At 37.7% G+C, this 14,138-nt stretch overlaps 2 protein-coding genes across 9 annotated transcripts in view; one reads left to right on the forward strand and one right to left on the reverse strand.

Moving 5' to 3' along the window:
* EAF2 (ELL associated factor 2) overlaps window positions 1–1,585 on the reverse strand; it is a 46,657-nt gene extending 45,072 nt beyond the window's left edge. Inside the window, exon 1 of the mRNA XM_040250769.1 lies at window positions 1,353–1,585. Coding sequence (XP_040106703.1) covers window positions 1,353–1,458 — 106 coding nt within the window. The 5' untranslated portion in view covers window positions 1,459–1,585. The remainder of the gene's footprint in view (window positions 1–1,352) is intronic.
* The window catches only part of IQCB1 (IQ motif containing B1), a 159,195-nt gene that overhangs the window by 114,253 nt on the left and 30,804 nt on the right, over window positions 1–14,138 (forward strand). For 4 of the 8 annotated variants that reach the window (XM_040250687.1, XM_040250716.1, XM_040250709.1 and 1 more), the window contains exons 1-6: window positions 1,646–1,771; window positions 2,240–2,321; window positions 7,086–7,197; window positions 7,419–7,581; window positions 9,402–9,531; window positions 12,893–12,986. In XM_040250687.1, the coding sequence (XP_040106621.1) occupies window positions 7,098–7,197; window positions 7,419–7,581; window positions 9,402–9,531; window positions 12,893–12,986 (487 nt within the window). In that variant the 5' untranslated portion in view covers window positions 1,646–1,771; window positions 2,240–2,321; window positions 7,086–7,097. Of the gene's footprint in view, window positions 1–1,645; window positions 1,772–2,239; window positions 2,322–7,085; window positions 7,198–7,418; window positions 7,582–9,401; window positions 9,532–12,892; window positions 12,987–14,138 lie in introns of those variants that run through there. The other 4 variants (XM_040250696.1, XM_040250726.1, XM_040250742.1 and 1 more) reach the window with 2 other exon arrangements.

Genomic DNA, 14,138 nt, shown 5'->3' on the forward strand with positions numbered 1-14,138 from the left:
TTTTGCCACAGAAAAATAAGAGGTTATGACTCAATGATCTCAAAGTTTCCTTCCCACTCTATAATTCTATGAGGGTTATTATGCAAAGAATGAATGTTTTACATATCAAATCATAATATATTTCCTTCCTGGAATCTACACCATCCAACTATTAAAGCAAAAGAGTTCTATTTCCTACCTCAACAACATAAAAGCGGGAAAATGTATCAAAACTAGTTCCAGAGGACAAAAGAGCTTTCTAATAAATTAATACTGCACCCTTCAATACTGTGATCATCAGTATTTGATAAATGACTCAATGAAATCAGGAGTCCAAAAGAGATAGAGATATTAGAATGATCCAAAAATCTTTCCCCAGAAATACACTAAGAACCCCCATCAGTCAAAGACACCAAAAGTGAAGACAGGAAAGAATATTTTCCTAACAACCTAAAGGCATTCTCCTTCCCATTTCCCTTTGCCCCCATCCACTTGTCACCTCACTACAGCTGTTCCTTGAGTAACACGCACGCACAGGGCTGAGATTCACAGGTCCACTTACATGCGGAATTTTTCCCCACTAAATAGAGTACCTGTATTTTCATCTTACAGATCTTTAAATTAATGAAGTATGGGAGAAGTATGTGTTCCATTAGAGGTCACATATATGGAATCAAAACACTAAAGTTTGAGTCTGATTCTACCCAACGGCTTCCGCTTCTGGACCTCGGGTGAGTCGTATATCGACTCCCTGGTTTCTGAGGCAGAGACAGCAGTAAGTGGATTTTCCACAGCGCGAGATCGACACCCCTAATCCCTGCTTGGTTCAAGGGTCAACTGTACCTTCCTTTCCATCTCTGAATCGGCCACCAGTCAGCTCTGACCCCATCCATAGTCGCCTCTGCAGACCTACCATAGCGTCCCTTTCTATCTGCTGTTGTGCTTAGTCGCTCAGTCGTGTCCAACTCTTTGCGACCCCATGGACTGTAGTCCGCCAGGCTTCTCTGTCCATGGGGATTTTCCAGGCAAGAATACTGGGGTGGGTTGCCATTTCCTCCTCCAGGGATCTTCCCAACCTAGGGATGGAACCCAGGTCTCCCGCTTTGCAGGCCGATTCCTTACCGTCTCAGCCACCAGGGAAGCCCTGCTGGTCTCCCTTAAATCACTCCACTCAGAATTACCCACACCTGCGGCTTCCATCTGCCTGCTTCCACCGGCCCTCTAGCACTTTACGGCTAAAGCAGCGGGTCGCGCAGGGCACGCCGTTCTCCCACAGAATAAGAGGATCTGTTCGAACACGACTTGGAGAGGGTTGTGCTTCTGCACCCCCCAAACCAGAACTCCTCCCTTTCCCCTCGGGCGTCCTCACTCACAGCGCACAGTGTGGAAGGCGCAGCGAGGCTGCTTCTCAAAACTGCCCCCTAACTTGAGAACTCGTTCGCGGCTGTCAATATGCGAAGGTCCAGCTGCTCCATTCATCCTTCTCCTGCGGCTCTGACTTTGCCTCTGCCGCTAGCGCCGACTACCAGTTGCCACCTCAGCCTGTTTGAACCAGCTGCGCTTGCTGCTATCAGTGCAGCCACCACAGACCCCGCCCCGCGCCAGCAGAGCGCCGTCCCACTGGGCGCTGATTGGCTTCCTGGGGAAGGGCGCCCCGCCCCTTGCCCGCGAGGCTCCTGGTCCCTGCGCCAACTTCACGCTCTGCGACGCACGCAACCCCCGGGAGGCCGAGCTTCTGAGGTACGCCCTGGGAGCCGAGTTCTCTGGTGGAGCGACGGGAGGCGGGAATGAGGTAGCCGACTTGAAGTGGCGTCTGGGGAAGGAGGCGGCCCCGGGATACCCAGAGGGCAGGACCACAGGCTTCTGGACCAAGTGACCGGGCTTTTAGGAGCTATTAGAGGGAGAACCGGCCTTTTTGAGGAGATGTGGTGTGGAAACTGAGGAGGGGGAGGGGCGGAGAGTGCGCGCGAGGCCTGATGTCTTGTCTGAGGCTTGGTAGCGCCAAAGCCGGGTCTAGAATCAGGAGTAAAGGAGCCCGTGGCCTCAGAGTCTATGGACCTGACGACGCTGTGACCTCAGCAGTTGTTATTTGGCCTTTTGTTCCTAAGGAAGTTCCAGGTGGTATTAATAGCGGGATGCGGGAGCCGTTTAGGGGAGGTTGTTAAGAAGCGGGGATAAAGATTCAGAGTTAGGAACTGCAGGTATATAGGATCAGTTACAGCTAGGTTGCATTGGGTTAACGTCTTTCTTTTTTTCACAGAGATCCTTGGCGTTAAGGGCACGGCCTGGAAAAAGAGATTCCCAGAAGATCAAGGCCAGAGAGCTTTTGCTCTGGCAACAGGGTAATAGCATTAATTGTTGAAAAATAATGTCTTTTGTTTTTTTTTCCGTCTAAAAAGTTGATGACTTTAAGGGTAAAGATGACAGATGTGCTGTATTAGAGAAGCACCCAAGAGAAAGTTTACAAATGGTTGCCATAACAGCGGTGGCTTTTCAAGGTGATTGAAAACTCCCTTTCTTAACTGCTACCTTCTCCAAATTGTCATATATTTTTCCAGGCAGGAAGATGAACGTGGCAGCCTCAGCCTATCTGCTTATCTAAATTCTGCTCTTTTAAAGTGTACTAAGACTGTTTCCTGTGGTAGTTAAGTGCTCAGGTTCTGGAGCCAGAATCTTTGGGTTTGAACCCCAGTTTCATACTCCACAGAGTGACTTGTGTGAACCAAAGTTAAGTATGCTCATCAGTAAAATTTTGGGAAAAAAATAATGGTTCTTATAACTTACACTTTTTCAGAGGATTAAATGAGGTAGTACAAGAAAGCATTTAAAACAATGTCATAAAGTAAAAGCTCTTTGAATGGTTATTGTTTTTGAGATTTGACTGTCATGTAACATTTTAGGGCCATCTTTGGTGGCTGCCTTCTTTTCCAAATTTTAAATTATTCTAAGAGGTAGGAACTATTATTTTGTTTACAGGTTAGAAAGCTTGTTCATGGAAGCCCAGTCTTCTGACTCTGTATGTTTTTCATCCTTATCTATATCATGTATTTGACATTTAACATATTTTATAGAATTAAATATTTTATTTTACATATGTATATGTATGAGTATATGGACACTTTTCTTTCCTAACCTGAATGTGAGCTGAGAATCTGTCCTGTATAAAATCTTGATGACCCTTACCTCTGTCATAGAGCCGTGTGCTTGTTTGGTGATGATGATAATGTTTCAGTAATGTTTTACTATGTTAACCAGAGATCAAGAACAGTGTTATAAGTCTGTCTTACTTTAAAAAGGCTTTACAGCAGAAATCTAAAGTTTCCATCATATAACAAGGGTAAAAGTAGACGTCAAGAAATTGAAGTTTTGGAATACCCAAAATTTGTGTGTTTATTCATTCTTTCAATCTACATAAATATTAAGATATTAAGTACCTACCACCCACCAAGTACTAGTCTATCCTCTGGGAATATAACAGTGAATCAAAGAGATAAGAAGGCAGCCACCAGGAATGGTATGAGTTTTGCCCTTGTGAACCTTACCTTCTAATGTGAATTTTCTCTAAACATATATTTAAATAAACTATATTGTACTAGCTAGCCCAGGAAGAAATAGATTAATGAACTAAATAGAATCCAAAAATATATTGAGGTGACAGGTTGCTTCTCTTGTATCCATTCATGATAAATTACCTCAGGAGTTTATGAAAGCTAGGTGCATTTGTTCTTTTTTCACCAATCTGTAATTTCATCTAACCTTATTGTAGCTTCCTATCATATACCATTCAGGAACCTAACTTAATGTTTTGAAGGTTAAGTTGTAAGTAAATGAAGATACAAATAAAATCGTAAAAAATGTAGAAAAATCTAGGAGATTATATTTTAGCTCTTAGCATAGGAAGGACCTTTGTAAGCATGACACCAAAAGTAGAAGTCATAGAGGGAAAGATTGTTATACTTGACTACATAAAAATTGTAAATCTTTGGTAAAACGTAATTAAACTTTAAAAAATAAATGGCCAACAAGGATAAAGTGTTTATGAAAGTGAAAGTGTTAGTCCCTCAGTCCTGTCCAACTCTTTGCGACCCCATGGACTGTAACCTGCCAGACTCCTCTGTCCATGGAACTCTCCAGGCAAGAGTACTGGAGTGAGCTGCCGTGCCCTTCTCCAGGAGATCTTCCCAACCCAGAGATCACACCCATGTTTCCTGCATTACAGGCAGATTCTTTACCTTTTGAGCTTCCCAGGAAGCCAAAATGTGTTTACAACCAATGTAAAAGATAAAGGGTGTCTAATCCATGTATAAAAAGCTTAAAGCTTCTACAAAGGAGTAAGACAAGCTAATAGAAAAATTAAGGGGTATAAATAGAAAATATCTAAAAAAAAAGAAATGACTAGTAAACGTGAAACATGTTGAACCTCCCTAATAATCAAAGAAACAGAAATTAAAACAAGATGATACCATTTTTCACCTAGCCAATTGACAAAAATGCAAAATATAACATTATTTACCATTAATGGCTTAGTAAAATGAGCACCTTCAAACATTGTTGCTGGAAATATAAATTGGAACATCCATTTTGGAGGAAAGTTTATTGTCTAATGAAAAAAATTTAAAAATAGGTATCTTGCCATCCACCCATCTGACTTGAAGGGAAAATTCATCCCACAAAGAACTATCATGAGTACATAAGACATGTACTTTGATATTCATTGCCACATTCCTTATAATGGCATACACTCTGAATGACTTCCAGTAGAGGAGATGCTTAAATATATTTTGATGCACTATTATGAAGGAAGCATAGCATAATACAGCTATTGGAAAGAATGAGATTAACTCTGTCCACTTTCTTGGAAAGTTGTATGCCTTCTATGTGCCAAGAGTTGTGCTGGGGTTTTTAAAATATTTCCAAAACTTGTTTTTTTTTAATAATTAATATTTTACCTAATAAGGAATGCTTTCTGGATGCCTGTATTATGACCAAAAATGTGAACTATGGTGCCAGTTATGAAGAATATTAGCATAGAAAGTGAGTTAGAAATAGGTTTTTGGAAATATGTTTCATGTTTTTTTCTTTTATGTGGGAGGGGATATAATGAACATTAATATGGAAATTTGAGTCATATTGATCTGTATTTGAATACTTACTCTACCACATAGAGGCGGGGTGGTGGAACGATGAAAGGTTCTTCAAACTTTACTTTTTTTTTAATCTGTAAAGTGGAGATGATTAAAGGCTCTGCCTCATAGTCCTGTTGTAAGGATTAAATGAGATAATGCTTATGAATGCAGTTCACATGGTGCTTAATTCAAAGTAAACAATGTTGTTAGCCTTTATTAATTATAAATAACATCTATAATTTTTTATGGTTTCTTTGAGCTTTGGATGCCTTAAAACTTTTTTTAAAGAAAAGGTTTAGCAACAAATTAAATTAGGATGTAGATTTTTTTAAGATAATTGATTTTGTTTACTATACTATTTATAAACAAGCTTTGGTTATTTTATAATAAAATTTCTGAATTATGTGTTGGGAATCCCCAAGACCAACTTCAGGTTCAGTGATTTGCTAGGAGGGCTCATCATTCTCAAGATATAATTATATTCATAACTATGATTTATTATACTACAAGGACACAAAATAAAGTCAGCAAAGGGAGAAGGCACATGAGGTGAAGTTCAGAGGAAAACAGGTTACTCTCTTCCAAGAGAGCCCTATCCCAATGGAGTCACATGGGATAAGGCTTAATTCTTCCTGCAGTTAATTGTGATAACATGTTGAAGTGTAGTCTACCAGGGAAGCTCACTAGCAACTCAGTGACCAGAGTCTTTATTGGAAGATGGTCATGTAGGTGTCCTCTGCTACCATATACCAGAATTCCAGACTTCAGGAAGGAAATCCAGTGTTTAACGTAAACCACATTGTTTTTACAAACAGTTTAGGCCCAGTGAACCACACTAATATTAAGAAATTGATGGAAACCTCCTGAAATCTAAGTTCTTAGACACCAGCCAAGAGCCAGCCTTATAAGAAGACCTTTGAAAATGATAGCAGTCTTAGGCCTGTATTGGGCTTCCCAGGTGACTCAGTGCTAAAGAATCTACCTGCCAGTACAGGAGATGCAAGAGATATGGGTTGTGAAGATCTTCTGGAGCAGGAAATGGCAACCCAATAGCAACTCTGGAATTCTTGCCTGGAAAACTCCATGGACAGAGGAGTCTGGTAGGCTACACACGGGGCCTCAAAAAGTTGGACATGACTATGCACACAGGCACACAGGCTGTGTGCTACACACACAGGCTTGGATTAGCTCTTTTCTGCACACTTTCTCTTTCATGATAAAAGAAAATGAACTCCTAACCTAGTATTGTTGTGCAGATTAGAGAGAGTGAGTGTGAAACACCAAGCACAGTTTCGGACTCTTAGTGCACAATAAGCAGTACCCACTGTAGCTGTCTAGTCAAGGCTATGGTTTTTCCTGTGGTCATGTATGGATGTGAGAGTTGGACTGTGAAGAAAGCTGAGTGCCAAAGAATTGATGCTTTTGAACTGTGGTGTTGGAGAAGACTCTTGAGAGTCCCTTGGACTGCAAGGAGATCCAACCAGTCCATTCTAAAGGAGATCAGTCCTGGGTGTTCTTTGGAAGGAGTGATGCTAAAGCTGAAACTCCAATATTTTGGCCACCTCATGGAAAGAGTTGACTCATTGGAAAAGACTCTGATGCTGGGAGGAATTGGGGGCAGGAGGAGAAGGGGACAACAGAGGATGAGATGGCTGGATGGCATCACAGACTCGATAGACATGAGTTTGAGTGAACTCCGGGAGTTGGTGATGGACAGGGAGGCCTGGCGTGCTGCGATTCATGGGGTCACAGAGTCGGACACGACTGAGTAACTGAACTGAACTGACTGTAGCTGTTACACTAAGGTATAAGAATCTCTAACTTTAGAAATCCAAGTTTCTTCCTATAAGGAAGAAATGAGAGAAACCTTTCACTTTTCAAACCAAGCCAAGCTATTGCCATTTATGTTTCATATGTTATTTAGGGGGTGACCTAACTAAGGACTGTTGACCTTTATCTTTCTGATTCTGTTAAATATAGGTGGTATGAGAAATGAAGCCAACAGGTACAGACCCAAGAATCTTATCTCTGGCTGCTGAAGTTGCAAAAAGTCCTGAGCAGAATGTCCCTGTTATACTGTTGAAGTTAAAAGGTAAGAAAATCTTCTTTGTGATTGGCTAATTTAAGTAACAAAACAAATTCTGTCATATTAGCATTTGTTTTTAATTTGTTCAGTGAAATCTTAACATTGTGATAAAGCAGTGATTTCTTCCTTTTTAATGTATTTTTAGTTTTTATTCAACCTATAGAAATACAGATAGCTCTTGGATTTATTGAGCATAAATAAGTATATCTTATTTCCTTTCGCCTTAGAAATAATAAACAACACACCTTTAGGAAGCTCAGAGTTGAAGAAAATCAAACAAGATATATATTGTTATGATCTCATTCAGTATTGCCTCTTGGTCCTCACTCAAGATTGTTCTCGTGTCCAGGGTGGTTGGACTACAGTTTCCCAGCTAACACAGATATTAAGGTAAAATGAAGCAATAAGTCAGCTTTTTGTTGAGGCTTATTTTGAAATTTGCTTTCTTTTCTTAAAATCTTGCTAACAAACATTGACAACTGCTTCCATGGTATGTTATGGATGTATATTGTTCCTAACTGTACTTATGAATATTTCACTGTCTAAAATTTCACTCCATATGCTCTACGAAGATGGTGATCTTGTCTCATGCTCACCGCTGAATCCCAAGGACCTTATTTATAGACTCTTTATTGACTAAAGAATATTGAAGAAACAAAGAGATTAAGACACTGGCTCTATACTGGAAAAACTTAACAGTAGAGATGGGATGACAATTGTGGGTTTATCATACAAGGCAGAATGAAAGAGGTGCTGAAATGAAAGGCATTTCAGGAGAGATACAGAAACTATTCATTTCACAGTATATTGATTTAGCTATCTCAAATTTATATTTCATTAGTAACCCAAACCATGCCAATAAATTTAGAAGTGGCATTTACTGATATACTGCCATGCTAGAAATTAAGAGAAAAAGAGATCAAAACCTTTTTTTTATATAGGCTATAAAATAAGCCAGATGTTCTCAGTGTCTAAGCCACTTCCTAATTAGTAACTGAAAATGTGCAGTACTAATTGGATCTTAGTTTTTGAAACTGCTTACTCATAATTAAAGATAGATAAAGGCCAGATTCAAGGTATACCATTAGGTATACCTTAACAACTATATGTGATATTTTTATACCTTAATTTTCAAGATTATTTCCTGAAGTAAATAAGGCCTTACGTCTTTGTTTTGTTAGATATGTTAGCTCATGGAAATATTGATTGAGCTAGACTCTCAGAAGTAGACTTCACATCTTAAGAAATCCACATTTGTGAATGTACAAAAAATGTATTTCATTTATTAACATTTTCAGTAAAAATAGTACTTTTAATTAACTTTAGAAATGAAAGGGAAAAGAGAAACTGATGCATGTGGGTATAAGTCTCTTGACCTTCAGAAGCAATATGCAAAAAAAAGGACCTATTAGTTTTTAGTATACTCAATATGTAGTAACTGTTACACAAGCCTCAAGCATTACTCATTAGAGTACAAACATAGAGACCGTTCTTGGATTGGGGACTTTTTTTGGTATTAGTTTGCAGAAATACTTTTTTATTATTGAACCTTTTAAATATACTCATTTCATACCTAGAGGATGACTTTATGTACGGTTTCAAGAGGACCCACCATTTCTCTAAATGACCTTTCATTGTATGCTGTGGAATGTGTCTGCTAGAGTTTTTGCTGTTTGTCCTTCCGATGTAGAGAGTATGCAATCAGATATTTTGCAGGTTTTAGGAAACGAGATCTCTTGGAAAGAATTGGTGTAAAATTAGAGTGTTCCATTTCCTAATCTGTCCCTTGTAGACTAATACTACCCTAGCTATTTTTCAGCTGTCTGATGTCTAAAATGTATCAGTTAACACATATGTTATTCCTGAGTTAAATTCTCAAGGTACTCTATTGCTTTTAGAGTGTGTGTAGCCCATTCACCAAAAACTTGCCTCTCTGTTTATTGTGAGCCAAGTGTATTTTGTTTCCTGAAGAACTGACAAGTAAATTTTTAGAAAATAGACGTCCTAGCTCTAAATACAGGCAAAATTCACACCACTGTTTACTTATTAACAAAGTTACACTAACTGTCCATTAAAAATTCTTTATTGGCTTGACAACAAAAGAAAGATACTAAAAATTCTCATTAAGACACAGTGTCTAGAAGCCTTAGCATTTGTCTAAAATTTGTAATTGGCACAAACTGAGTCACAAACTTATGCTCTTATTTCAGCCATTGCTGTGTGGGCTTGGAACCAGGAGAAGATGCAGAAGAATTTTACAATGAATTACTTCCATCGGCTGTAGAAAATTTTCTGGTTTTGGGGAGGCGATTACAAACATGTTTCATCAACGCAGCTAAGGTATGTTTGTTTACTTAGCGGTTTGTGTTTTGTGGCCAAAACTGTTTAATTCTTGAGATGATATTCCACATTGTTTTTCAGATGTGCAATATTTGGCTGAAAGGACAATTGGAGTGGCTTCCAAGGTGGCTCAGTGGTAAATGATCCACCTGCCAGGCAGGAGACGTGGGTTTAATCCCTAGGTCAGGAAGACCCCCTAGAGAAGGAAATGGCAACACGTTCCATAATTCTTGCTTGAGAAATCCCATGGACAGAGGAGCCTGGTGGACTATATAGTCCATGGAGTTATAAAAGAGTCGGACATGACTTAGTGATTAAACAACAACTAGAGTAATGGATTTAAACATTTTAGCTACAAAAAAACCTTTACAGTTGAAAATTTTACAGTGCTGACTGAAGCATATTGTATGACACTATGCTTTTTGAAGTATCTGCTTTACTACTCACTTTTGAGCAACACCCATAGATATTTATTTCCATAGCATAATTTCTACTTTAATTAATAGTAGAGGAAAGTATTGTTCTCTAAGCTCAAGGCTTTTCTTTGTTAACTCCAGTGGTAAAGAAGAATAAAGGTAAACTTTCTATTTGCTCATTCAGATCCTCTCTAGTCAAAATATTTCAGCCAAAACATTTGGGTTCATATCAGTCCAACAAATATTTCTTGAGTGAATTATGCTGAATACTATATGTACTTTTTTTTTGACCCATGGATTGTTTTGAAGTATGTTGCTTAGTTTCCAGATCATTGAGGATTTTCTTGATATTTTATTGTTATCAGTTTCTAATTTAGTTCTGTTATAGTCAGATAACACACTGTGTCATTTCAGCCCTATGTCTCCTGCATTGGCAGGCAGATTCTTTACCACTGAGCCAGCAGGGAAGCCCTGGATCTGATTTCTTTTTCTGGCTGTGCCAAAAACTAACTCTGGATTCTTACACAAATCACTTGATTTCATTCTTCCTCTGTTTTCTCCTTTGTAAAATGAATTTCCATCTTATGAAGAGCTTAGACCATTACGAAAGCTTTATGTTTTCATCAAAGCACTTTTAATATTCCCGTTTAAAAGCAGTAATAATTATATTATTTTCATTCATATTGTCCTTCAATATTTTCCATAATACTTTCCTATTTGTTAGGAAACACTATGGTGTTTGTATAGAGATAAAAATTTTTTTAGTATATCCATCAAAGGGAGTAAATCAGCTACAAAAAAAAAAAAGAAGGCCCCTTGACCACAGAAGAAATTAAAATTGGTGAATAAAAAGATGATGACAAGACAAAGAGGATTCAGTGCACAGACCCAGAAGGGCACAGAAGTAGTGTCCAGAATCCAGGCAGGAAGCTACTGTCTGAGTCCATGACTCAGGTGCCAGTGGAGCAGGTGCTGGTGTGATAGACAGGCTGGTGAGCAGGAGGACTGGCTCTCTTTGACTTCAAGGCCCAGCCTCTGCGCCCATCCAGTTCCTCCTGTAGCAGTTGTTTGTTGATAGGTTATCATAGCATCAGCAGCACAGACTAAAACAAAACAGTTTGGACTTTGGTTTTAAAATTAATTAAAATTCTGTTTCAGCTGTCAAAAAATAAGAAAACTGAACTTATCTATTAATTCTATCTACCTAGTTGTTTGTCAATCATATATATATATTTTAAAATTAGTTGGTATGTTGGTAGTGGAGTACATAGTGGGACATACATAGGATTTTATGGCCTAAACTGAAAACTTGTTAAAATATACATATACATATACAGGCATACATACATATGTATATATACACACACACATTCATACATACATATATTCTATTTTTAAGACTAGAAAAGCACCTATGCCAGGATTTTGAAGTGACTTCGGGATAAATTTTGTTAACCAGTCTCAAAGGCCATGAATTTAAGGTTGACATTATCTGATGGACTTTTAAAAGAAAGTACTAATTTTAGGAACCCAGCAGTATCCTTCGAGATTGGTGGCAATGAAGATTATGTGCCCTTTCTTTCAGTGAAACCGGCTAAGGCAGTTTATTGGACTAAAGGGATTCTTGATCTAATGTGACACTTCTTTCTTTTTTGATTGTTGTTATATTTGTTAGTACGTGTCTGTTTAAGCACCTGTCTAACCCTGCACTAGAATAATAGGAAGAAAATGCTTTCATTATTATAAAGAGTAACCATAGCAATCATATTTTTGCTGTTATTACTTTTATGCCATAGTACATTCAGAACGTGGATGAGATTAATGGCCTTTATATTAACTTTGCAGTAAAATTACGTGGCCAGGGAAAGACAGAAGTGTGAATGTATTCTGTTTATTTCCCACTTTGACACATACTGTAATCTAGAATAATTCCTCACTCTACTTTCCAGAAGGAAAGAAGCAGAAAAAAATTGTCATTTATTTATTGGATAAATATTGATTAACTGTGTGTTTGAACCACTTTAGACACTGGGTGTATAGTATATAATGTGTGTTTCAGTTCAGTTCAGTCGCTCAGTCATGTCCAACTCTTTGCAACCCCATGAATTGCAGCATACCAGGCCTCCCTGTCCATCACCATCTCCCGGAGTTCACTCAAACTCATGTCCATCGAGTCAGTGATGCCATCCAGCCATCTCATTCTCTGTCGTCCCCTTGTCCTCCTGCCCCCAATCCCTCCCAGCATCAGAGTCTTTTCCAATGAGTCAGCTCTTCGTGTGAGGTGGTCAAAGTACTGGAGTTTCAGCTTTAGCATCATTCCTTCCAAAGAACACTCAGGGCTGATCTCCTTTAGAATGGACTGGTTGGATCTTCTTGCAGTCCAAGGGACTCTGGAGAGCTAAATAACATGGTCTCATGCTCTCATGGAGTCATAGACTAGAAGCTGCAACTGAAATACACTGAATGCTTTATATACTGACATCTATATGTGCATATTGCAGTGATGTTCAACCCTGGCTGCATACCCAAATCACCCACTTAATTGTGTAAAAAGTAGATGTCTAGACTTTTAACTTTGGAGATTCACATTTCAGTATGTTTGAACTAAAACCTGTACATAGGAATATTTTTAAAACTCCATAGATGATTCTTATGAATGACTGGTATCAAAAAATCCCTAGTGTATCAACTTATAGTTCTTTTGCATCTTCTATTGTACCATTTGACCTCTGGATAGCAATCACTTCTGTTATATATTACTAGCCTTAACCACAGTTTTATAAATTAAGAAAATAAAAGCTTCAAGATTATATACCTCATATAAATAGCTAAGATAGATCCAAAAACCTGGTCCTAAGACTCTCCAGAGAGAAGTCTATCTTTTTATTAATTAAAACAATTACAGTGAAATCAATTCTTGTGTGTGTGTGTGTGTGTGTGTTAAGGGTGAAGAAAAAGATGCATTACTACACTTTTTTGACGTTGTGACTGATTCTCTCTTCTGGCTATTGGGAGGCCATGTTCAACTCATCCAAAATGGTAAGAGAAAAGATTTTTAATGTAACTGATAGTCATTGTAGAGTCACCTGCTATCAGTTTGATTTTTTTTTTTTTCCTAAAAACTACTTCATTAAATACAGATAAATACAGTTAAATAAAAGCACATTGAAATAACCCCATACACAAAAAGTAAAGGCAAATTTGGATGTTCCAGCTTTAAACAGACAACAATAATATTACATTAAGGGGAATATTGTTAAAATAAAACTTTCTCCTTAGCTTTTTCTATGTAGCAAATTTAAGATAAGACTTAATAATTTTAACAGTTTATTCCAGGGGAAAAAGTTTTTTATGTTTGTTTCAAAGATTACAGTTGTATTTCAGTCTTAGTGTGTCAGAAATCCTTATGTAAAGAGTATAGATATGATTTAATTCACAGCCTAACTATTGAGGTAAGATTAAGCTTTTATATGGTGACATTTTACTAAACTGGAAAGTTACTTTATAGGCTATTTCTATACTTACATTGAAAAATATAAATATATGTTAGTTTTATGTTTCCTTAAGACTAAAAAGTAATTTTTAATAATAAGTGTGACAGTGTTCCTACCTTATTGAAAGATTTACTCTAAGAAAAATGTAATGTATAGGAATAATATAAGAACATTGATATTTTTAGAAAGTAAAAATTGAGCTGAATATTAATATTTTATTTTTTACTTTCAGAATTATGCATGTACATCATTTACAGAGTCAGCGAGTTCCATAAGGATTATTTAAAAACACGCAAACGCAGTCCTTGGCCCTCACACCTCTCTCCATTTCCCATTTTCCAAAGGCAATTACTCTCATGCTCAAATACTTCCTTTAAAAAAAAAATATTATCTGTTCATTTCCCTTTATGAAAAAAATATTATTATAAACTTCTCTACTATAAGAACTATTTTACCAAAATGTAAAGTGCTTAGCTACACTATGGTGTAATACTAAAAACCTAGTTAAAAGACAGCAGGAGACAGAATACGTGAAAAAAGTTTTAAATATGCCATATTCCTTTTCAAAATAATAGCTATAGCAAAAGTGACAATATTTCTCAGGTCAATCTGTCAGTTTAAAACACCAATAAAATAGGTATTAAATAGGATGTCCAGTAAGTTTTTCTCTCAAAAGAACCACTTCCTTGGAGAAATA

This window comes from Oryx dammah, unplaced genomic scaffold, assembly GCF_014754425.2.
Source record: "Oryx dammah isolate SB20612 unplaced genomic scaffold, SCBI_Odam_1.1 HiC_scaffold_2, whole genome shotgun sequence".
NCBI classification, from domain to species: domain Eukaryota; kingdom Metazoa; phylum Chordata; class Mammalia; order Artiodactyla; family Bovidae; genus Oryx; species Oryx dammah.